Source organism: Bombina bombina, chromosome 1 (genome assembly GCF_027579735.1).
Source record: "Bombina bombina isolate aBomBom1 chromosome 1, aBomBom1.pri, whole genome shotgun sequence".
NCBI classification, from domain to species: Eukaryota; Metazoa; Chordata; class Amphibia; order Anura; family Bombinatoridae; genus Bombina; species Bombina bombina.
Window position 1 is genome coordinate 54,230,006 of NC_069499.1, and position 26,345 is coordinate 54,256,350.

At 39.0% G+C, this 26,345-nt stretch overlaps 1 protein-coding gene across 1 annotated transcript in view; it reads right to left on the reverse strand.

The window, feature by feature from the left end:
• Window positions 1-26,345, reverse strand: part of NRXN3 (neurexin 3) — a 1,194,892-nt gene that overhangs the window by 883,639 nt on the left and 284,908 nt on the right. The window contains exons 2-3 of the mRNA XM_053697352.1: window positions 25,869-26,170; window positions 7,552-7,713 (exon numbers count right to left, since the gene is read on the reverse strand). Of these exons, the coding sequence (XP_053553327.1) occupies window positions 7,552-7,713; window positions 25,869-26,170 (464 nt within the window). The remainder of the gene's footprint in view (window positions 1-7,551; window positions 7,714-25,868; window positions 26,171-26,345) is intronic.

Below are 26,345 nucleotides of genomic sequence, written 5' to 3' on the forward strand. Positions count from 1 at the left end.
AATAACTATTGTACCTAGTTAAAATAAATACAAAGTTGCCTGTAAAATAAAAATAAACCCTAAGATAGCTACAATGTAACTATTAGTTATATTGTAGCTATCTTATGGTTTATTTTATAGGTAAGTATTTAGTTTTAAATAGGATTTATTTAGTTAATAATGGGGATATTTATTTAGACATATTTAAATGATATTTAAGTTAGGGGGTGTTAGGGTTAGACTGGCGGCGGTGTAGGGGGCGGAAGATTAGGGGTTAATAAGTATAATGTAGGTGGCGGTGGGCTCCGGGAGCAGCGGTTTAGGGGTTAAGAAGTTTATTTAGTTGCGGCGGGGTCCGGGAGCGGCGGTTTAGGGGTTAAGAAGTTTATTTAGTTGCAGTGGGATCCGGGAGCGGCGGGATAGGGGTTAATAAGTTTTCTTTAGGTGGCGGCGGTGTCGGGCGGCAGATTAGAGGTTAATAAGTATAATGTAGGTGGCGGCGGTGGCGGGTGGCAGATTAGGGGTTAATATGTATAATGTAGGTGGCGGCGGTGTACGGGGGGTCAGAATAGGGGTGTTTAGACTCAGGGTACATGTTAGGGTGTTAGGTGTACACGTACCCATAGGAATCAATGGGATATCAGGCAGCAGCTGCTTTCCGACTCCCATTGATTCATATGGCATCCGCCCCCTCCAGGGTGATGGATTGAAAACCAGGTACGCTGGGCCGGAATAGTGCCGAGCATACCTGGTAGTTATTTGATAACTTCCAAAAGTAGTCAGATTGTGCCGAACTTGCGTTCGGAACATCTGTAGTGACATAAGCATTGATCTGTGTCGGACTGAGTCCGGCGGATCGTATGTTACGTCACTAAATTCTACTTTTGCCGGTTTGTAGGTTTTAATAACTAAGGCGAATTAGGCTCGCCACAAATACGCTGTGGAATTCCAGCCTATTTGCGGTCGACGACTTGATAAATACATGCCAGAGAGAGAGAGAGAGGAAGAGAAAGAGAGGAAGAGAGAGAGACAGAGAGAGAACCAGAAAGAGAAAGAGGTACACAGAGAAGGACAATTGCAGAAAGTGGGAAACAGAAATGAAAAGCGAGAAAGGGAGAGAGGTTGTAAGAGAGTAAGAAAAAAAAGAAGATTACATAATGAAAAAAAGAGAAATAAGAGAGTGTGATAGAAAGAAAAAAGGGAGAGACCGTAACAGACGAGGAAATAGAAAAATGGAAGCTAGGAGGATAGTGAGAAGGGACAAAGAGATAGAAATGGAAAAAGAGACAGAGAAGGGTACAGAGTTAGAGACAAAGGGACGTATCTTGCGGTGAGGATAGGAATTATATTTGTTCTGAGCAAGGGGTGTAGACAGAGAGTTTAGTTGCAAAGGGACAAAAGGAATTAAAAGTAAAATGACTATAAACTATAAAAGAAAGACAAGATAGGGAGGTTAAATGCTGTGAAGAAGAGCTAAGACTAATGATTGCGGCATATAAAGTCAGAAAAAGATGTGACATTATACAAAGTACAATGAGTGGTAAGAACAGAAACAGAAATGAGAAAAAAAGACAGATGAAATGAAAAGATTATATTAATATTACTAAAAAATAAAATGGGATTGAGATGGGGAAAGAGACAGGGCCGGACTGGGAATAAAAAGCAGCCCTGGAAAAATATGAAGACCAGCCCTATTTTCTGTTGAGTCTGTAGAATGCACATGTCCCATTTTTCTCAAAGGGGATTACTGGGATACTCCTTCCCCCAATATTTTTTTAAGATTTATAGTATATTACTTTGTATTAAATTAAAGTGCCAGATTTTTGTTATATAGGCACCTTACAACTAAACTGCCTCTATTGATCACCCCTTTAAATTGTATCTTTCCAGCCCCAGCTGATGTAGTCCACCGGGAAATCTCCTGGTATCCTGGTAGGCCAATCTGGCCTTGGAAAGAGATGGGAGAAGAAGAAAGGGCAGGTGAGAAATGGAGACAGTAAGAGGAATAGAGATATAGGAGGTTTAGTAGTAAAACTTAAATGAGGAATTATTCAGACTGATGAACAGATGTGTAAAAGTGACAAAGGTATGAGACAAAAAACGTATGGTAATACAGATATGAGACAACAACGTATGGTTATACAGGTATGAGACAAAAACGTACGGTGATACAGGTATGAGACAAAAACGTACGGTTATACAGGTATGAGACAAAAACGTACGGTTATACAGATATGAGACAACAACGTATGGTGATACAGGTATGAGACAACAACGTACGGTTATACAGGTATGAGACAAAAACGTACGGTGATACAGGTATGAGACAAAAACATACGTTATACAGGTATGAGACAAAAACGTACGGTGATACAGGTATGAGACAAAAACATACGTTATACAGGTATGAGACAAAAACGTACGGTTATACAGATATGAGACAACAACGTATGGTTATACAGGTATGAGACAAAAATGTACGGTTATACAGGTATGAGACAAAAACGTACAGTGATACAGGTATGAGACAAAAACGTACAGTGATACAGGTATGAGACAAAAACATACGTTATACAGGTATGAGACAAAAACATCCAAAGTATGAGACAACAACGTACGGTGATACAGGTATGAGACAACAACGTATGATGATACAGGTATGAGACAACAACATATGATGATACAAGTATGAGACAAAAACGTCCGGTTTTACAGGTATGAGAAAAAAACGTACAGTGATACAGGTATGAGACAAAAACATACGTTATACAGGTATGAGACAAAAACATCCAAAGTATGAGACAACAACGTACGGTGATACAGGTATGAGACAACAACGTATGATGATACAGGTATGAGACAACAACATATGATGATACAAGTATGAGACAAAAACGTCCGGTTTTACAGGTATGAGAAAAAAATGTATGGTGATACAAGTATGAGACAACAACGTACGGTGATACAGGTATGAGACAACAACGTACGGTTATACAGGTATGAGACAACAACATATGATGATACAAGTATGAGACAAAAAACGTCCGGTTTTACAGGTATGAGAAAAAAATGTATGGTGATACAAGTATGAGACAACAACGTACGGTGATACAGGTATGAGACAACAACGTACGGTTATACAGGTATGAGACATAAACTTACATTTATACAGGTATGAGACAACAACGTATGGTGATACAAGTATGAGACAAAAACGTCCGGTTGTACAGGTATGAGACAAAAAACGTCCGGTTGTACAGGTATGAGACAAAAATGTATGGTGATACAAGTATGAGACAACAATGTACGGTGATACAGGTATGAGACAACAACGTATGATGATACAAGTATGAGTCAAAAACGTCCGGTTATACAGGTATGAGACAAAAAACGTCCGGTTGTACAGGTATGAGACAAAAATGTATGGTGATACAGGTATGAGACAACAACGTATGGTGATACAAGTATGAGACAAAAACGTCCGGTTATACAGGTATGAGACAAAAATGTATGGTGATACAAGTATGAGACAAAAACGTACGGTTATACAGGTATGAGACAACAACGTATGGTGATACAGGTATGAGACAACAACGTACGGTTATACAGGTATGAGACAAAAACGTACAGTTATACAGGTATGAGACAAAAATGTATGGTGATACAGGTATGAGACATAAACGTACGGTTATACAAGTATGAGACAAAAACGTACGGTTATACAGGTATGAGACAAAAACGTACAGTTATACAGGTATGAGACAACAACGTATGGTGATACAGGTATGAGACAAAAATGTACAGTTATACATGTATGACACAAAAGCGTATGGTGATACAGGGATGAGACAAAAGCGTATGGTGATACAGGGATGAGACAAAAACGTACGGTGATACAGGGATGAGACAAACGTATGGTGATACAGGTATGAGACAAAAACGTACGATTATAGGGGTATGAGACAACAACGTATGGTGATACAGGAATGAGACATACGTATGGTTATACAGGTATGAGACAGCAAAGTATGGTGAAAAAGATATAAGACAAAAACGTATGGTGAAAAAGGTATCTGGAAAAAATATTGCAGCTGGAATTTCAGGCTTGCTGAGATCTCGTCGCTCAGAATGAAAAACTTAGGACTAGGGTTAGGTCTATGATTAACCCATTGGATTGCTAGAAGGAGCAGCAATGTACTGATTTCTGGCAATCAAAGAGTTAATCACCTCCCAGCAGCAGTGTCCAGTGAAAAGGCATGAGACATGTTGTTGAAGACGTGGAGACAGAATAAATATGCAGGAAGAACTAAAGGAATATGGAGTAGATGTGAGTAAAAATAAAGGAATAGTTATAATGAAATGCTGAAAGAGAGTTTAAGCCGACAGATTTTGTAAAGAGACAAAAACAAAAGAAAAACGCTGTATAAAATGGAAGTGAGAATGATACAGGTTATTGGTGTAAACATGGGCTCATGTGATGGGGATGCATAGAAAGAGAATACCAGAACATAAAAATATACATTATTCTCAGGCCTGCAGGTGCCAGCAATCCAAATAAATGTACAGCAATTAGCAGAATTAAAACGACCTTAAATAGCTGCTGCAGGCAGATGTGGACGGCAGTCAGGGCGGAGTGTAATATAAAGTTATGACATATCGAGCTATTAATCATATGCTCACTAGATCTCTGTGTTTCGGCCCCTTAGTAACGGCTAATCATTGTTAACATGCACCAGTGGCTAATGGGAGAATTGTTTAACCCTTTGCTTTCTAAGGTGGGGACATATGAAATAGCAAAGTGTTCCAGCATCCTTAAGTACCATCAGTTTAATGAAGCCTATAGGCGGGGAGTATGTTTTTCCCATTTTAGAGAACACAATCTCCATATTTTTTGCAAAAATATCCATTATAATAAACAAGCTGCTTGCAATGTTACTCTGAATAATGTTCTCAATGTGACCGGAAAATAAATTAACCACTGCAATCATGGACAGCAACACATCTGAAATGAACAGTAGCAGTTTTAATGAGCAGTGCACAATGAGGGATAATGGCACCATACTTTATGATGTATTGAGGATATATTATTGCAGACTAATTTTTGCAGAGAATTACAGTCACTGAAAAAGGGCGTGTTGTCAGTCATTTTAGGGGTTATCTGTCATTACAGGTTAGTGTCACTCACTGATGGTCACTTTCAGTCACTAGGGGTCAGTCTCAGTCACTGGAGGTCAGAAACAGTAACTAGAAGTCAGCGTCAGTCACTGGGTGTCAGTGTCAATCACTGGGGGTCAGCATAGCTCACTGGGAGTCAGTGTCCGTCACTGGAGGTTAACGTCAGTCAATGGAGTGTGGTGTCACTCACTGGAGATCAATGTCAGTAAGTGAAGGTCAATGTCAGTCAGTGGAGGTCAATGTCAGTCAGTGGAGGTCAATGTCAGTAAGTGCAGGGCAGTGTCAGTCAGTGTCAGCAATTACTGAAAATCAGGCCAGTGTCAGTCAGTATCAGTCTGTGGAGGTCAGTGTCAGTTAACAGATGTCAATGACAGTCATTGGAGACCAGTGCAAGTAAGCAGTCAGTGCTAATAAGTGGAAGTAAGTGTTAGTTAGTGAATATCAGTGGCAGGCAATAAAGATTAGTGTCAATAAAGATTAGTGTCAGTTAGCAGAGAAAAGTGTAGGTAAGTGGACGTCCGTGTTTAGGCTAGTGTCAGTCACTCGAGGGTAGTGACAGTCATTGAAGCATGCTGTTAGTCACTGGAGAGTAATGTTAGTCATTGGAGGGTGCAAGCAGTCACTGCAGAGAAGTGTCAGTAACTGGAGGGTAGTGACAGTCAATGGAGATTAGTGACAGTCAATGGAGGGTGCTGTCAATCGAGGGTGCTGTCAGTCACCGAAGGGTAGTGTTAGTCACTGGAGATTAGTGTCAGTCACTGGAAATTAGTGTCAGTCACTGGAAATTAGTGTCAGTCCCTGGAAATTAGTGTCAGTCACTGGAGGGTGCTGTCAGTCACTGGAAATTAGTGTCAGTTACTGGAGGGTGTTCTCAGTCACTGGAGGTGCTGTCAGTCAATGGAGATAAGTGACAGTCAATGGAGATAAGTGACAGTCAATGGAGGGTATCGTCAGTAAATGATGGCACCCTCCAGTGACTGTCACTAATCTCCAGTTATTGACGGCAACCTCCAGTGACTGTCACTGATCTTCAGTCACTGGAAGGTCCCATCAGTCACTGAAGGGTGCCCTCAGTCACTGGGGAATAGTGACAGTCACTGAAGGGTGCCTTCAGTCAATGGAGGGTGCCATCAGTCACAGGAGATTAGTGACAGTCACTGAAGAATATTAACAGTCACTGGAGGGTGCCATCAGTCATTGGAGAATAGTGACAGTCACTGGAGATTAGTGGCAGTCACTGGAGATTAGTGACAGTCACTGGAGATTAGTGGCAGTCACTGGAGGGTGCCATCAGTCAATGGAGGGTGCTGACAGTCACTGGAGAATAGGGACAGTCACTGGAGGGTGCTGTCAGCCACTGGAGGATAGCGTCAGTAACTGGAGATTAGTGACAGTCACTGGAGGGTGTTACTGATAACTTGAGGCCAGTGTCAGTCATTGCAGTTCAGTGTTCAACACTGCCCTGCGATTATTGCTTTATGGAATACAGTGACTGAAACGGTCCTTTTATAACTGAAGATGTATTCCAATGACTGCAACTGCCCACATACGTATAGGGATCTCCTCTATTGACAGAAACTGTGAACAAAGGAATAAAGCTATCCCCTGCTTACTGTAATAGCTCACACATGAGTAGAACTATCTGCTAATGACTAACACTTCTCTCATTAATATTACCCTTCCTAAGGCTGTGCCTGATATTGTTCCATAAAAAACTTGCTACATTCCAAGCACTGTTTAAGGCTCGTCTGAAACGAAAATTAAGAAGCAGCAGTTGTAAGATATGATTGGGATGATTGACAGCCCCTGCTAGTGGCCAATTAGCTGCCAATGAGCAGTCGTAATATAGGATTGGGATGATTGACAGCCCCTGCTAGCAGCATATGCTGTCTGCCTGCAGAGATGTCCACTAGACAATTGATAAATCGAGCCCAATGACTGCAAATACCTAAGGTATACAAAAGATGATACATCCAAACAATGTTAGATACATCCTCATTTTAACTGACTCTACACTTTCCCTGCAACAACTGACAGCCTCTTTTATCTAAACCTCTAATCTCTACCTCTTATAAATTGACATAATCCGTATTAGATAGTTATATAAAATATGACATCCAGAAAACACTACAAATAATAGAAGTGCACCTTCTACAAGGGTTACTGCTAAACCAATAACCTTACAAATGTACATATATATATATATATATATATATACACACACACAATTGACATACACGTACCTTTCTTCCTGGATCAGTGGGGAAGAAGAAATCATAAAATGTTTGGGGCATGAATTGTGGACTGCTAAAACAATACTTATAATTACTGACTTTAAACACAAATGTATTTTAATTCATTACAGTCAGATGGGTATGTTCCCATTCTTTCACTTACCTCTTTCAAGCACCCCATGAAATTGTTGCTTACTGGGGACCCCGGAAGGTCAGCTGTACTGGGGCTACCACCAACGTAGAAGAAGTCATCAGATCCCAGCATGGTATAATCTTCTTGAGTGTACCCCGTTGTGGTCAGAATACCATCCACAGAGATTGTCACCTTATGAAAAGACAAAAATATTACCCAATTCCTGAATGTTTTTGCCACATGGACAACCATGAAATTCTTACTCAGCCTCTCCTACCTACTTTTTTGTTATTGTTTGCTTTTGTAATATAACAAAATAAAAGTAAAATTGTGTGATGTAAATCCTTTGGTCACTATACAATTTTCTTCCCCATTACGCTTGCTTACAAATCTAGTGATAGGGGTATGGGTTGGTGTTAAATACCCCTCCATAAAATTATAATCTCCTTCCTTGGCAGCAACTCAAATTAGTAGACATCTTGTCCTGGAACATCAACATTTCAGGGTCTATGGAAGATACCTATTCTTCCCTGAAGAAGAACATGCTGTAACCCAGATCAAAAATCAACAGTCTGAAGTGGTGAAAAAAGACATTGTATTAGATTCCACACACAAGTACTTACCACAATTTACACATCTGTGTGGCAAACAACCAATTGGCAGCAAACACCCATTTTCCTAGTTTTATTTTGTCCGTTAGTGTTCACCCTATTATAAGTGTTGTAGGATTGCTTAAGAATATTGCTTCTCACTTTGCCCAATGCGTCACAGCATGTACATCTTCAGGGAGACTTCCAGAATATGAAATGTTATATTAATGTAGCCAGCCGAGCAAGTTACCCATAAACACAAAGGCCAAGAAGATCAATACAAAAAAACTATTTCCAATTCAAGTAATGAATTTATTGAAAACAAAATACATAGGATGGCAGAAATGAGCGCCATTGTATGAGGTACCAATAACAAAGCTACAGCCTCTCAACAACTTTATTTACAAACAAAATAAATTGAAATTAATATCAGCGCTGGAGGAGTCTAGTATAGTTAGTTTACAATGTTATAAGCATGTTTGTTATTTAGGTTTAGTTGTAGAAGCATAACTTTACTTCACCACTCTGGTCAATCAGGATGACTCTTAAAATTGGCCAATATATATACGTTTTCTAAACCTGTCTCATCAACCCAGCTAGGGGCCTACATTTTTCCAGACAAATTACCTCTAAGTAGAACCACTTACAACTGAGTCACTGATGATCAATGATTACTTATAGTGGTGATGGAAAGACAGAGTTTTTAACCCACCCAAAGGTTGATCTGCACCATTTTACATTGTCCAACTTCTACACTACTTAAAGGGAAATAATATGTATATGCTAAATCACCAGAAAGTGATGCAGTTTAACTGTAAAAAGCTGACAAGTAAATATCACGAGCATCTCTATGTAAAAAATATATTTTACTTCAAAATTTCTTCAGCTCACAGTAGTAAGTGATCAGTGAAAAGTTATACTTTAGCTGCTGTCCAGCTGTAGGTTGAAGAAAAAGGGAAAAAAACAATTGCCAATCAGCATCAGCAGTGCTGAGGTCATACTTTACTTCACTGTGATCTCATGAGATTTTATAGAAATTTCACAAGATTTCATAGTAAACTTCCTTAAACTGAATAGGGAAATAACATGACTGTGCCTGCACATTCCATATGCATACTATCTTGCATGTCCTGAGACTAGCACCCTGATTGGCTGCTGAAAATCCCTTTACAATGAGATGTGGTTACTAAAGACATTTTTAGGTACAATATCTTATTTTATTACACAGTGATCTTCAGGAGATATTTTCTAGTCAGCTTTCTACGGTTATGCTGCATCACTTTCAAGTGATTCAACATTTGGGTATCGTGTCCCTTTAAACGGATATTAAACACTTTTGAAACTAATATAAAATGTTTAATTCTATGTTGTGAAAACAACTTTTGCAATTTTATTTTATTTTTTATTCAGTCTATTTTCTTGTAATTTAATCCCGATAATTGTGGATATTCTAATTCCTGTTAAAATGGTAGACTCAACACTGCTACTTTCCATACTCTTCACACAATATTTATAAATGTACCTAATTGTACTCAGCAGAGAAGGAAACCTATATTCCAACATGGCAGTGCTTATTGCTTTAGGGACACAATTTTTCAATTATTTCTAAAGCTAATCTGTGTTGAATACATCATTATATCTAGCATTTGTTTAGAGTTTAATGTGCCTTTAAATGTTTCAAACTTGGTGTAAAGATCCAACAGGAAATTCTGATTTAAAACCATATACTCACAGCTTCATGGCCTGGGTAACAAAGACAGATTTTAACTATGAATTAACTTATCATTTACCTTATCCATTTTTAAATTTCTTTCACTAATTTGAAGAAATGTCACTTAAAGGGACACTAAACCCAATTTTTTTTCTTTTATGATTCAGATAGAGCATGCAATTTTAAGCAACTTTCTAATTTACTCCTATAATCAATTTTTCTTTGTTCTCTTGCTATCTTTATTTGAAAAGCAGGAATGTGATGCATAGGAGCCAGCCCATTTTTGGTTGAGAACTTGGGTAATGCTTGCTTATTGGTGGCTAAATGTCAGCCTCCAATAAGCAAGCGCTATCCATGGTGCTGAACCTAAAATGGGCCAGCTGCTAAGATTTACATTCCTGCTTTTCAAATAAAGATAGCAAGAGAACAAAGAAACATTGATAATAGGAGTAAATTAGAAAGTTGCATAACAATTCATGCTCCATCTGAATCATGAAAGAAAACATTTGGGTTCAGTATCCCTTTAAATATACCAGAAATGTTTTGTTTTGCCTGAATAAATGTGAAGTAAAAAACTCTCTAGTAATGCTGATTGGCTTACAGATACTTCCTGCTAATGGCCATTGGCTGACAGGCTCCTCATATTAAAGTGTTTATGTTTAAAAGCTGTCCTTTCCTATTAATTACAAAAGATTTTTCAGTAAAGTTTCCCCTTAAAGGGACACTGAACCCAAATTTTTTTCTTACGTGATTCAGATAGAGCATGAAATTTTAAACAACTTTCTAATTTACTCCTATTGTCTTCGTTCTCTTGCTATTTTTATTTGAAAAAAATGCATCTAAGCCTTTTTTTGGTTTAGAACTCTGGACAGCACTTTTTTTATTGGTAGATGAATTTATCCACCAATCAGCAAGAACAACCCAGATTGTTCACCAAAAATAGGCCAGCATCTAAACTTTAATTTTTGCATTTCAAATAAAGATAAAGATACCAAGAAAATGAAGAAAATTTGATAATAGGAGTAAATTAGGAAGTTAAAATTTCATGCTCTAGCTGAATCACGAAAGAAAAAAAATTTGGGTTCAGTGTCCCTTTAAGTTTGAGATTTCCAGTATAGACCCAGATTACAAGTGGCACGCTAATTTTTTTGTGTGCTTGAGAGCTAACTTTATTCAAGTTAAAAAATCAGTGTGCCAGAATAGCACAGGTATTATAATTTGAAAAGTAAAAAGATAGTGGGCGAGCGAAAAGCTCAGGCATGCTAACTTCAGAACGTCGGATATCACAACCGCACTAACCCCTTCTCCCTATAGACTTCTATGGGGAGCGCTGAAGAAAGCCTTTCATTTATCACTCACACTAAGCAGACACTGAGCTAGATCAACTGCACGAAATCCTAAGGAGCGTTAGGAATACTTCACATTCCTATGTTCTTAAAGGGACAGTAAACCTAAAAAAAACATAATTTATGCTTACCTGATAAATTTATTTCTCTTGTGGTGTATCCAGTCCACGGATCATCCATTACTTGTGGGATATTCTCCTTCCCAACAGGAAGTTGAAAGAGGATCACCCAAAGCAGAGCTGTCTATATAGCTCCTCCCCTAACTGCCATATCCAGTCATTCGACCGAAGACAAACAAGAGAAAGGAGAAACCATAGGGTGCAGTGGTGACTGTAGTTTAAAGTTAAAAAATACCTGCCTTAAAATGACAGGGCGGGCCGTGGACTGGATACACCACAAGAGAAATAAGTTTATCAGGTAAGCATAAATTATGTTTTCTCTTGTAAGGTGTATCCAGTCCACGGATCATCCATTACTTGTGGGATACCAATACCAAAGCTAAAGTACACGGATGAAGGGAGGGACAAGGCAGGTACTTAAACGGAAGGTACCACTGCCTGTAAAACCTTTCTCCCAAAAATAGCCTCCGAAGAAGCAAAAGTATCAAATTTATAGAATTTTGAAAAGGTATGAAGCGAAGACCAAGTCGCCGCCTTGCAAATCTGTTCAACAGAAGCCTCATTTTTAAAGGCCCATGTGGAAGCCACAGCTCTAGTAGAATGAGCTGTAATCCTTTCAGGAGGCTGCTGGCCAGCAGTCTCATAAGCTAAGCGTATTATACTCCTTAGCCAAAAAGAAAGAGAAGTTGCCGAAGCCTTTTGGCCTCTCCTCTGTCCAGAGTAGACAACAAACAAAGCAGATGTTTGACGAAAATCTTTAGTAGCTTGTAAGTAATACTTTAAAGCACGAACCACGTCAAGATTGTGTAATAGACGTTCCTTCTTTGAAGAAGGATTAAGACACAAAGACGGAACAACAATCTCCTGATTGATATTCTTATTAGATACCACCTTAGGTAAAAAATAGAACTTTCCAAGATAAAAGCTTGATATCTATGGAATGAAGAGGTTCAAACGGAACCCCCTGAAGAACTTTAAGAACCAAATTTAAACTCCATGGTGGAGCAACAGGTTTAAACACAGGCTTGATTCTAACTAAAGCCTGAAAAAATGCCTAAACGTCTGGAACATCCGCCAGACGCTTGTGCAAGAGAATAGACAGAGCAGAAATCTGTCCCTTTAAGGAACTAGCTGACCATCCTTTTTCCAATCCATCTTGGATAAAAGATAATATCCTGGGAATCCTGACTTTACTCCATGAGTAACCCTTGGATTCACACCAATAAAGATATTTACGCCATATCTTATGATAGATTTTCCTGGTGACAGGCTTTCGTGTCTGAATTAAGGTATCAATGACTGACTCGGAGAAGCCACGCTTTGATAAAATCAAGCGTTCAATCTCCAGGCAGTCAGTCTCAGAGAAATTAGATTTGGATGGTTGAAAGGACCCTGAAGTAGAAAGGTCCTGTCTCAGCGGCAGAGTCCATGGTGGAAAGGATGACATGTCCACCAGATCTGCATACCAAGTCCTGCGTGGCCACACAGGCGCTATCAAGAACACTGATGCTCTCTCCTGCTTGATTTTGGCAATCAGACAAGGGAGCAGAGGAAACGGTGGAAACACATAAGCCAGATTGAAAGACCAAGGTGCTGCTAGAGCATCTATCAGTGTCGCCTTGGGATCCCTGGACCTGGATCCGTAACAAGGAAGTTTGGCGTTCTGGCGAGACGCCATGAGATCCAGTTCTGGTTTGCCCCAACGATGAATCAATTGTGCAAACACCTCCGGATGGAGTTCCCACTCCCCCGGATGAAAAGTCTGACGACTTAGAAAATCCGCCTCCCAGTTCTCCACACCTGGGATATGGATAGCTGATAGGTGGCAAGAGTGAATCTCTGCCCAGCAAATTATCTTTGAGACTTCTAACATCGCTAGGGAATTCCTTGTTCCCCCCTGATGGTTGATGTAAGCCACAGTCATGATGTTGTCCGACTGAAATCTGATGAACCTCATTGTCGCTAGCTGAGGCCAAGCCTGAAGAGCATTGAATATCGCTCTTAGTTCCAGAATGTTTATTGGAAGGAGTGTCTCCTCCTGGCTGGCATCTGTCGTTACAATTGTCCAATCTGGCCTGCGAAAGGTCATACCTTTGGTCAGATGGACCCGAGATAGCCACCAGAGAAGAGAATCCCTGGTCTCTTGATCCAGATTTAGTAGAGGGAACAAATCTGTGTAATCCCCATTCCACTGACTGAGCATGCATAGTTGCAGCGGTCTGAGATGTAGGCGTGCAAACGGCACTATGTCCATTGCCGTTACCAGTAAGCCGATTACTTCCATACACTGAGCCACCGAAGGGCGAGAAGTGGAATAAAGAACACGGCAGGAATTTAGAAGCTTTGATAACCTGGACTCTGTCAGGTAAATCCTCATTTCTACAGAATCTATTAGAGTTCCCAGAAAGGAAACTCTTGTGAGAGGGGATAGAGAACTGTTTTCTTCATTCACCTTCCACCCATGCGACCTCAGAAATGCCAGAACTATGTCCGTATGAGACTTGGCAATTTGGAAATTTGACGCCTGTATCAGAATGTCATCTAAATAAGGAGCTACTGCTATGCCCCGCGGTCTTAGGACCGCCAGAAGTGACCCCAGAACCTTCGTAAAGATTCTTGGGGCTGTAGCTAACCCAAAGGGAAGAGCTACAAACTGGTAATGCCTGTTCAGGAAGGCAAACCTGAGAAACCGATGATGATCTTTGTGTATCGGAATGTGAAGATAAGCATCCTTTAAATCCACTGTAGTCATGTGTTGACCCTCCAGGATCATAGGTAGGATGGTACGAATAGTCTCCATCTTGAATGATGGAACTCTGAGGAATTTGTTTAAGATCTTGAGATCCAAAATTGGTCTGAAGGTTCCCTCTTTTTTGGGAACCACAAACAGATTTGAGTAAAATCCCTGTCCCTGTTCCTCCTTTGGAACAGGATGGATCACTCCCATAACTAGGAGGTCTTGAACACAGTGTAATAACGCCTCTCTCTTTATCTGGTTTGCAGATAATTGTGAAAGGTGAAATCTCCCTTTTGGAGGAGAAGCTCTGAAGTCCAGAAGATATCCCTGGGATACAATTTCCAACGCCCAGGGATCCTGGACATCTCTTGCCCAAGCCTGGGCAAAGAGCGAAAGTCTGCCCCCTACAAGATCCGTTCCTGGATAGGGGGCCAATCCTTCATGCTGTCTTAGAGGCAGCAGCAGGCTTTATGGCCTGCTTACCTTTGTTCCAGGTCTGGTTAGGTCTCCAGACCGACTTGGACTGGGCAAAAGTTCCCTCTTGTTTTGCATTAGAGGAAGTTGATGCCGCTCTCGCCTTGAAGTTTCGAAAGGCACGAAAATTAGTCTGTTTGGCCCTTGACTTGGACCTATCCTGAGGAAGGGCATGACCTTTTCCTCCAGTGATATCAGAAATGATCTCCTTCAAACCAGGCCCGAATAGGGTTTGCCCCTTGAAGGGAATGTTAAGCAGCTTAGACTTTGAAGTAACTGACCATGATTTAAGCCATAGCGCCCTCCGCGCCTGAATAGCAAAATCAGAATTTTTAGCCGTTAGTTTAGTCAAATGAACAATGGCATCAGAAACAAAAGAATTGGCTAGCTTAAGTGCTCTAAGCTTGTCAAGTATGTCATCCAATGGAGTCTCTACCTGTAAAGCCTCTTCCAGAGACTCAAACCAGAACGCCGCAGCAGTGACAGGAGCAATGCATGCAAGGGGCTGTAGAAAAAAACCTTGTTGAATAAACATTTTCTTAAGGTAACCCTCTAACTTTTTATCCATTGGATCTGAGAAAGCCCAACTATCCTTGACAGGGATAGTAGTACGCTTAGCTAGGGTAGAAACTGCTTCCTCCACCTTAGGGACTGTCTGCCATAAGTCCCATGTGGTGGCATCTATCGGAAACATTTTCTTAAAAATAGGAGGGGGAGAGAACGGCACACCTGGTCTATCCCATTCCTTAGTAATAATCTCTGTAAACCTTTTAGGTATTGGAAAAACATCAGTGCACACTGGCACTGCGTAGTATCTGTCCAATCTACACAATTTTTCTGGCACTGCAATTGTATCACAGTCATTCAGAGCAGCTAAAACCTCCATGAGCAATACGCGGAGGTGTTCAAGCTTAAATTTAAATGTTGACATATCAGAATCAGGTTGAATCCTCTTCCTTGAGTCAGAAACATCACCCACAGAAAGAAGCTCTCCTTCCTCCGCTTCTGCATATTGTGAGGGAGTATCAGACATAGCTACAAAAGCGTCAGTATGCTCTGTATTCCTTCTAACTCCAGAGCTATCTCACTTTCCTCGAAACCCAGGTAGTCTGGATAATACCGCTGACAGTGTATTATCCATGACTGCCGCCATGTCTTGTAAAGTAAACGCCATGGGTGCCCTACATGTACTTGGCGCCATTAGAGCGTGAGTCCCTTGAGCAGGAGTCAAAGGGTCTGACACGTGGGGCAAGTTAGTCGGCATAACTTCCCCCTCGTCAGATTCCTCTGGTGATAAATTTTTTAAAGACAGAATATGGTCTTTATTACTTAAAGTGAAATCAGTACATTTGGTACACATTCTAAGAGGGGGTTCCACAATGGCTTCTAAACATAATGAACAAGGAGTTTCCTCTATGTCAGACATGTTTAAACAGACTAGCAATGAGACCAGCAAGCTTGGAAAGCACTTTAATAAATGTAAACAAGCAAAAAATAAAAACGGTACTGTGCCTTTAAGAGAAACAATTTTTGTCAGAAATTGAAAAACAGTGAAAAAAAGCAGTAAATCAAACAGTGTGTATAATAGGCTAACAGAGCATTGCACCCACTTGCAAATGGATGATTAACCCCTTAGTTCAAAAAACGGATCAAAAAAACGATATAGACGTTTTTTAACAGTCACAACAAACTGCCACAGCTCAGCTGTGGCCCTACCTTCCCAAACAAACGACTTTGGAAAGCCTAAGAGCCCTTTAGAGATGTCTTATAGCATTCAGGGGACTCCTGGAGGAAAGCTGGATGTCTCAGTCTGCAAAAGTTACTGCGCAATAAAGCGCTAAATTAGGCCCCTCCCACTCATGTCTAAACAGTGGAAAGCCTAAGGAAACTGTTTCTAGTCAAATTTAAGCCAGCCATGTGGAAAAAAACTAGGCCCCAATAAAGTTTTATCACCAAAGCAAATATAAAAACGTTTAAACATGCCAGCAAACGTTTTATATTGAAAATCTATAAGAGTATTACCTCTGCAAGTAAGCATGATACCAGTCGCTATTAAATCACTGTATTCAGGCTTACCTTACATAAATCTGGTATCAGCAGCATTTTCTAGCATTTACATCTCTAGAAAAAATTATTAACTGCACATACCTCATAGCAGGATAACCTGCACGCCATTTCCCAGCTGAAGTTACCTCTCTCTTCAGTTATGTGTGAGAACAGCAATGGATCTTAGTTACAACCTGCTAAGATCATAGAGATCACAGGCAGATTCTTCTTCTATTTTCTGCCTGGGACAAAAATAGTACAACTCCGGTACCATTTAAAATAACAAACTTTTGATTGAAGAAAAAAACAACTACGTTTCACCACTTCTCTCTTACTACTTCCATGCTTGTCGAGAGTTGCAAGAGAATGACTGGATATGGCAGTTAGGGGAGGAGCTATATAGACAGCTCTGCTGTGGGTGATCCTCTTGCAACTTCCTGTTGGGAAGGAGAATATCCCACAAGTAATGGATGATCCGTGGACTGGATACACCTTACAAGAGAAATAACGTTATATAATTCTGCACATAGTGCAGAATTATATAACATTATTTAAGTGCTATAGTTATAAATGCCTTTTTTCCCTTTTAATATGTTAAAAATATGGCGCTTTTACAGACCCGCTCTCTGCTCTCTGCTGAGCGGGTCTGTTTTTTTTACTCAGCGCATCGGGCCAGCTGTATAGTCACAGCCCGGCCCGACCACGCCATAACATTAAGTGAAGCTCGCTCCTGCTGTCAGACAGTGCAGGATCGAGCTGCACTTAGTCTTATGGCGCGGTCGGGCCGGGCTGTGACTATACAGCAGGCCCGATGCGCTGAGTAAAAAAAACAGACCTGCTCAGCAGAGAGCAGAGAGCGGGTCTGTAAAAGCGCCATATTTTTAACATATTAAAAGGGAAAAAAGGCATTTATAACTATAGCACTTAAATAATGTTATATAATTCTGCACTATGTGCAGAATTATATAACATTATTTTTTAGGTTTACTGACACTTAGAAGAAAATATTCTTTTTAATTTTAACTATATGGCATCTATTTATCAAGCCGTCAACCGCAAATATGCTGGAATTCTGCAGCGTATTTGTGGCGAGCCTGATTCGCCTTAGTTATCAAACCCTACAAACCGGCAAAAGTAGAATTTGGTGACGTAACATACGATCCGCCGGACTCAGTCCGACACAGATCGATGCTTACGTCATTACAGATGTTCCGAATGCAAATTCAGCACAATCTGACTACTTTTGCTAGTTATCAAATAACTACCAGGTACGCTCGCCACTATTCCGACCCAGCGTACCTGGTTTTCAATCCGCCGCTCTGGAGGCGGCGGATGCCATAGGAATCAATGGGAGTCGGAAAGCAGCGAAAGCTCATGTTCACTGCTGCCCGATATCCTATTGATTCCGATGGGAATGTTTACACCTAACACCCTAACATGTACCCCGAGTCTAAACACCCCTAATCTGCCCCCCCCCCTACATCGCCGCCACCTAAATAAAAGTTATTAACCCCTATCCCGCCGCTCCCGGACCCCGCTGCAACTAAATAAACTTATTAACCCCTAAACCGCAGCTCCCGGAGCCCACCGCCACCTACATTATACTTATTAACCCCTAATCTTCCGCCCCCTACACCGCGGACACCTACATTATATTTATTAACCCCTAATCTGCCGCCGCCACTATATTAAATTTATTAACCACTAAACCTAAGTCTAACCCTAACCCTAACCTCCCCTAACTTAAATATAATTTAAATAAATCTAAATAAATATTACTATCATTAAAGAAATTATTCCTATTTAAAACTAAATACTTACCTATAAAATAAACCCTAAGCTAGCTACAATATAACTAATAGTTACATTGTAGCTAGCTTAGGGTTTATATTTATTTTACAGGCAACTTAGTATTTATTTTAACTAGGTAGAATAGTTATTAAATAGTTATTAACTATTTAATAACTTCCTAGTTAAAATAAATACAAATTTACCTGTAAAATAAAACCTAACCTGAGTTACAATTACACCTAACACTACACTATAATTAAATAAATTAACTAAACTAAATACAATTAAAAAAAATTATCTAAAGTACAAAAAAACCCCCACTAAATTACAGAAAATAATAAAATAATTACACCTAATCTAATCCCCCTAACAAAATAAAAAAGCCCCCCCCCCCCCCCCAAATTAAAAAAAAGCCCTACCCTACACTAAATTACAAATAGCCCTTAAAAGGGCCTTTTGCGGGGCATTGCCCCAAAGTAATCAGCTCTTTTACCTGTAAATAAAAAATTACAACCCCCCCAACATTAAAACCCACCACCCACACAACCAACCCTACTCTAAAACCCACCCAATGCCCCCTTAAAAAAACCTTACACTAACCCCTTGAAGATCACCTTACCTTGAGAAGTCTTCACCCAACTGGGCCGAAGTCCTCCACAAAGCCGGCAGAAGTGGTCCTCCAGACGGGCAGAAGTCTTCATCCAGAGCGGCTCCATCTTCAAGACATCCAACGCGGAGCATCCTCTTCTGACGACAGCGACTGAAGAATGAAGGTTCCTTTAAGTGACGTCATCCAAGATGGCGTCCCTTCAATTCCGATTGGCTGATAGAATTCTATCAGCCAATCGGAATTAAGGTAGGAAAAATCCTATTGGCTGATCCAATCAGCCAATAGGATTGAGCTTGAATTCTTGATGAAGCTGTAAAAAGCTGACTAGAAAATATCACCTGAACATCTCTATGTAAAAAAGAAAGATATTTTACCTCAAAAGTTCCTCAGTAGCCACATCCCATTGTAAAGGACTTCTAAGCAGCAAATCAGTATGTCTGTACCAGGACAGAGTGAGGGAGTGCACACTCATCTTATTTCCCTATTCAGTTTAAAGAAGTTTACTATGAAATCTCATGAGATCACAGTAAAAGAGTTCATGACCTCAGCACTGTTGATGCTGACTGGCTGCTGTTCATTTCTTAATTTTTCTTAATTTTTTTTTACCTGCAGCTGGGCAGCAGCTGAAGTATAACTTTTTACACACAACTTACTCTGCTGAGCTGAGGAAGTTGTGAGGTAAAATATCTTCCTTTTTTACATAGTGATGCTCAGGTGATATTTTCCTGTCAGATTTTTACAGTTATACTGCATCAGTTTCAAGTGATTTAGCATATGAGTATTATGTCCCTTTAAGAACATAGGAATGTGAAGTAGTTCTATTCAAATCAGATTAAAATATAATATTTTGTTTCAAATACATTTAAACATATTGTTTAAAAATTATATTGCATACTTCAAGGTATTTGACTGGGTAGGGCTAAAATAAAAAATGTACATGTGTTTATATGTATGTTTGTGTGCATATACATATTTACACATATAAACACATAAATACACTCATATATTATTAATAATAATTAATAGCTTTATTTTAATATGTTTTAGATGTGTTTTGTTAATTTTTTTCAACCATTACACTTTACTTCAGGTCTTAAAGGGCCACTAAACCCAAAATCTTTCTTTCATGATTCAGATAGAACATACAAATTTAAAAAACATTACAATTTACTTCTATTATTTATTTTGCTTCATTTTGTAGATATCCTTATTTGAAGAAAAAGCAATGCACATGTGTGAGCCAATCACATGAGACTTCTATGTGCAGCAACCAATCAGCAGCTACTGAGCATATCTAGATATGCTTTTCAGCAAAGAATATCAAGAGAATAAAACAAATTAGATAATAGAAGTAAATTAGAAAGATGTTTAAAAATGCATTATCTTTCTAAATCATGAAAGAAAAAATGTGGGTTTCATGTCCCTTTAAGTCAAGTTAAATATTCTAGAATAATTTCAACTTTCGCTCAAGCGCAACCTATATTTAATACAAGCGCTACTTAGTACGGTTGTGATATCCATTGAACCTTTAGATTGTGCTAGCGTTATGAAGGTTGCGCTAACCCTTCTCTGGTAAGTCAGTTTTACCATGGACTTGTAATATCAAGTTGAGCGCTTATCACGTCCCGAACTATCATTAGTGTGCCACTTGTAATCTAGACCACAATTTTCCTATAAATAAATAATTTAATGGGCGACCTTCTCATTTCATCCAAGAGGACTTTTTCTTACTTATTAATTCTGTCTCTTTTCTATGTCCCTTTTAGGCATTGTGTGTCTTAATCCCCTCCAGCGCTGAAAGTGTTAAACATTAGTTCTGTATTTAATTCACATTATATCATGTATTTGGGTTCACGTGTTCAGCTGCTCACATTTACTAATCCTTAAGTAAATCCTGGTTTCTGTTTGAGGTTATACAGTAACCGTAACCTTTTCCCTGCGCAAAGAGCCAGAAGATCAGGACTCTCAAGCAGTGAAATGGTGAAGACATTTAAAAACAAAAAGTTAATACCTCCAGTAACATTCATGAGACCTTCACATACGATTACCCAACACTTCTATACTGCCCACCACCAGTCCACCAAAACTTACACAGCAAATTTGTTAGTATTAACATAGATTATACATTTAACATCTCTAATGCCGGGACAGATGCCCACTCCAGCACTAAAGGAGTTAAGTTAAATATATACACAGAAATAACAACCATTCTTCCCCACTGCACGAGAAATTCCCATCCCAAGTAGCAAAAAAGGGGAGAAGGTTCTCCACCACCCATGCCAAGGAAATAGCTATCCCGTAACCTCATCTTAAGATGAAACGCAAATTCCCCATGAAAATAGACTAAATGACAGTGAATGAGAGTGAGCAGGTATAGTGTTAGTCTGTTAGAGGGGGGAATGCGTGAAATGGAAAAGGGAGGCCTGGAGTTCTGATTGGCTGGAAATTTAGAAGCTAGTTATATCATGGGCAACTTTAGTACTACAGATATGTCACTTAACTTAGAGAATTAGGATAAAAATCAACCCTTAAAACCAGCATAGTTATCTTGTGCATCTCTCCTCCTTTTCAAAAATCATTCAAAAATTATAAATAGAACAGTCAAGAGACACTATGCACTTTCCTAAGGTAATGAGCCTAACTACCATTGACAATAATGTCTTGGGTATTGTGGCCTCTGAATGGTTGGCGTGCCTACAGCCAAGTTCGAAAAAAGCAATAAAATTGGGGATTGCCAGGAGGTTGTAAATAAAGAGCACATTAAATTTAAAATATGCATAAAATAAATATGGACGACGTTAAACGGCTCCAAAATAAAAGATTAGGATTCCCAGCCAACGTCCGCACTCAAGACTTCCTAGAAGTATGAAGACAAACACCATGCAAAGTGTAAGATGGATAGAGCTTTTGGAAATGGTAATTACATTGATAGAAAAGGTGCCAACCATTTACCCACAGGTACTGTGGCTCCTTGAAAACAGGGATGAAGGAAACATCAGAAAATAAAGGGCACTGTCATAGGCTTGGGCACCATCAGACAGGACAGTAAATATATAAATAAATAAATATATATGTGATGAGGGATTACTAGTGGAACACAACAGCAGAATATGCGTAATTAATGAATCAAATCAAATAACACAAAGTGAACATCTAGAGATCTATGGAATATATATATATATATATATATATATATATATATATATATATATATAAAAACAAACACAGACAAAAAATATTTATTTATTTATTTCCTAGATGAAGGGAGACAGAATATGAAAAAGGGGTTTTAAAAGCAAATAAAGAAAAAAAGGAAGAAAGAAGAAAAAAGGAAAACACACCGCAAATCCAGAGATATAGTTTGACAAATAAAAATGATATCTACCAGACAATGTAGTTTGTTTACCATAGCGTGTCCAATGCCAGAGTGCTTTGCGGAAAAGTGGGGAAAAAAGGAAATTGAATAACCGTGAACAGGAGGATTGTTAATCCAAACAGAAAAAAAGTAAACAAAATTAAAATAAAACATAAAAAAACAAAGATGATTTGTTAAGAGGGTGTTAGTACATTATTTGGAAAGGTTTTGTTAGTAGCAATGACACATTACATGAATGATTTGGGGTTAGTTTGTTACAAAAAAATCTTCCCTACAACTCCCATCCTTATTTCAAACATACTCCCCAAATATCTCACTTCAGTGTTCATTTGCACTGAACTCTCCCTTCAGCCAGCACACACACCTGGGGTCTCACCAGGCACCAACCACTAAAAATACATCTCCAATTTTAGCCACATACCCAAAAATCTGTCACCAATACTTACATTTCCAATGAGTTGTGATATCCTGAAATAAGTCATCACATCACAGAAAATGTCATAATTAGTTTAAGTTAATCCCTTTGCCCTTTCCTCTTGTTAATTCTATCATGTTGCCATGTATATCAGTTTTGTGTATTTGTTCTTTACAAGATTTTATAGACAGACAGATAGATAAATAGATAGATAGAGATAGATAGAAACACCAATAGAGCAATATGTTCTTATATCAATCAAAACAGCCATATATAGTGCATTGTATGGCATTTTGCCAGGTTCTCATGTTCAAAGTCATTCCATTTATAATGTGCTTTTTGCATGTCTTTTTTGTTTGTTTGTTTTTTAAATTTATGTTTTGTATGTTTATATTTACATTTTTCATATTTATATATAGTCTTACTTTTGCATCATGTAATTTCTTTCCCCCTCAAGGTGATATGGGGTATGAATGTAGGGCCTGGTTTACAAACCCTCATTACATGTTATGTAAGTCCACTGAAGAAGACTGGAACAGCGTGATGGCTGTCTGGGTGAGTTTCTGCTAGTCTTTAGCAATGAGCTGGGCTAAGCAGCTTTTACCTACATGGGATCCCCCCATGTAAAGGATCACCCCGGAAGGCAGCACATGAATACAGCAGCGATGTTAGGAGGATCACTTGGGTAAAGGAGACAGGTACTGTAAACTATGACTGGTTTTATTGGAGGACGCTTCAATGGTGGTCATACCTGTTGATACGTGTATATAAGGCTCCTCTTTTCTATGCTAGCGTGTCTGTTACATACCTTCAGAGTGGGGATGATGCCTGTCTTTCCTGGCTTTCTGGCACATTTGGGACTGTGAATTATCCACTGTACATCTTATTGCCTTAATAACTTTGGATTACCCATATAAAGTCACATATATTTGTAACTGGAGGATCTGACTTTATTCCTTTGTTCTCTTTGGTGTACCAGACATTTTTTAAGCCGGTTTCATTAACGTGATACTAAGGGATCCCTAGTATGTGTATGTTACTTTATTAGTATATTAAAGTGTGTTTTGTATTTTTGGCATATCCGGTCACTTCTGCGTTTTGTGCAGTTGTGCTGTTTTTTCCTAGACTTTTAGGGACTTCTGATTTGAAGTGCCTACTTCCTTTCTCTTGTTTTATATATAATTTATTCTAGGATGCACCTGCACTACATAATATATGCATAATATTTAAAAGTGAGCTCTCCTTTTATACCATATTTTCTGGAAAGAAATTAGGTTGGAAACCAATTCATACCTGAGTTTTTCCAAGGAACAGAACACCATTTCTTGAAGGTGAAGCCATTAGCAATTGGTTAATTATAACTTGTTCCCAGGAAGGTAAGCAAAAAGCCCACAAAGAAGGTCAGATTAAATCCTATTTATCTAATCTAAGCATAAAATGTTGATGGTTTGGAAATGCTACAAGCTTAATTTTGGTGGTATACAAACTGAATTGGCAGGGTTTCAGATGGATTGGAATGGCTTAAAAATGGAACCAAAAATCACCCAAGCATGGCTCTGTTAAAGATCAGGTATCGAAAGTGTCTGGGAAAGTATAAAGTTGGGCATTTCTCATATTACCATATTAAAGGGACAATTTCTCCTAAAAATAAAATGGTCTTATTCTCTGCAGCATGTACTTTTTTGCATTGGTGTTCCTTGCCTGTAAAAAGAGGGACTAAAGGCATAGCTTAAGTCCCACTCGAGAGTTGCTATTAAAGATCATGAGCAGGAAAAAGCCAGTGGGCCAATCGGGCAGCAAGGACTAGTGCACTAATTACATTCTAACAAATTATAAGCAATTACCTAATACCTTTCATTCCCAAACCTTTGTATTTTTTGAAGGGAAGACATAATATGCAGCTCTTAGATGAAATCTAATTTATCTCAATGCATTTCTGACATCTGAGCTTTTTTTATTTTTATTAGTATACATGCTGAATTTTATATAGACAAAAAAAAAAGCTTTTGGTGTATAATAAGAATAATTTTCCATCTCTAGGGCAACTTCGCTAAGAAAGCTATTTTTAAATGATGCCATAACAAAATCTGTTGGTGTTTTTCTTGAGTTAAAAATAATAGGTGACCCCTATGCCTGTAAGATTTAGTACAATTATCTGTAATTTTACTTTTTCCCACTGTATTGAGATAATGATATCACTTTGAAAACTACAACTCAAAAATGTCTCATTTTCCATGTCTCAAATTACCAAAGCTATTGTAGACAATACAAGGTGCTCCTTATACAAATTATGTTCAGTTTGATTTAATCAGGAGTGGGAGCGATTGTGGATTCTGTTGGTTTGGGCTGGGGTGGATTTCAATACTGAGACAATCGTAAACCCAAAAACAAATAGGGGAAGAAAGGTACAGACCTGGACCGAGGATTGGAACCCAGAACCGTTAGCAATATGCATCATTTCAGCTCCAAAAAAACATGAAAAAGCAAAGCAAGTGAGGCTAAATGTGCAGTCTGACAGCAAGGCTTAGAGATTAATAAGAGAAGAACAACTTTGGAAAAACAAGTATTAGAGAGGGAATAGCTAAATAAGATTTGAGAATAACAGGCTCTCTCTATTGGAGAGCTATATATCAACTGCTAACATTAATGCACTTAACGTGGTTTTAATGAAACTTATTATAGTATTCTTTTGCCTCTGGTTTACTGTAGGCTCAGAGTCAGCAGTCAGGACTCCATTTTTATATTTTAAAGGTAATATGAATACTTATCCCACTGACCCCAGGTCCTTCTGAGGCCAGTAAATCTATACATTGGTAAAATATGTAACTTTTAATATTTTAATGAACTACCTAACCCTATATTCTCAACATGTAGAGATTTAGTGAAATATCACAAATTATACAGCAATACAGAAAGAACAGCGGTACACAAACATCAGCAGATTTCTTATTCTAAGGACTATAATTTTTACCCTTTAAAAAAATGCCCTTTTACTGTAAAGCAATCCTAAATATCTCTGTTGCTCCATGCTTGTGCAACACTCTATCCTTGATTTTCTAACTCGTGTTCTTCCGTCTATATTCAAAGAGCTGCCAACTGGAGTTTTAGGAACATGTCACCTGGACTCCTTACCTGGCGCAGGTTCCGTGTGACCTTGACATCGTGCCATTCATTATCATTAAACTTGTCATTAGTTGGTTCCACAATGGCTTCAAATGCTCCCGAGCCCAAATTGATGACCAGGGACACTGCACCTCCCTTTAGAGCCAAGTTGACGTAGTCTGCAGACTTGCCGGTGTGCAAGATTAGTCCGTTCCTCTGTCTGGTTTTGAAGGACAGGGTGATCTCATCACTGCTGCTCTGGATAGGGTTCTGGGATAGGTCATAGCACAGGTACTCTGAGCCACGGAAAGTGGCCACATTTTCTTCCCTCGCTGAAGGAGAAAGAGATGGAGAGTAACTTAGGGACTATAATATTTGGGGTGGAAAAAAAAATATTATCAAGAAAATGATGGATTTTACAGTAATGAGGACATCTCATTGATGAAGTTTCTGCACACATACAGTATACATTGTTGATCAATATGCAAAAATATTAAACCCAAACTT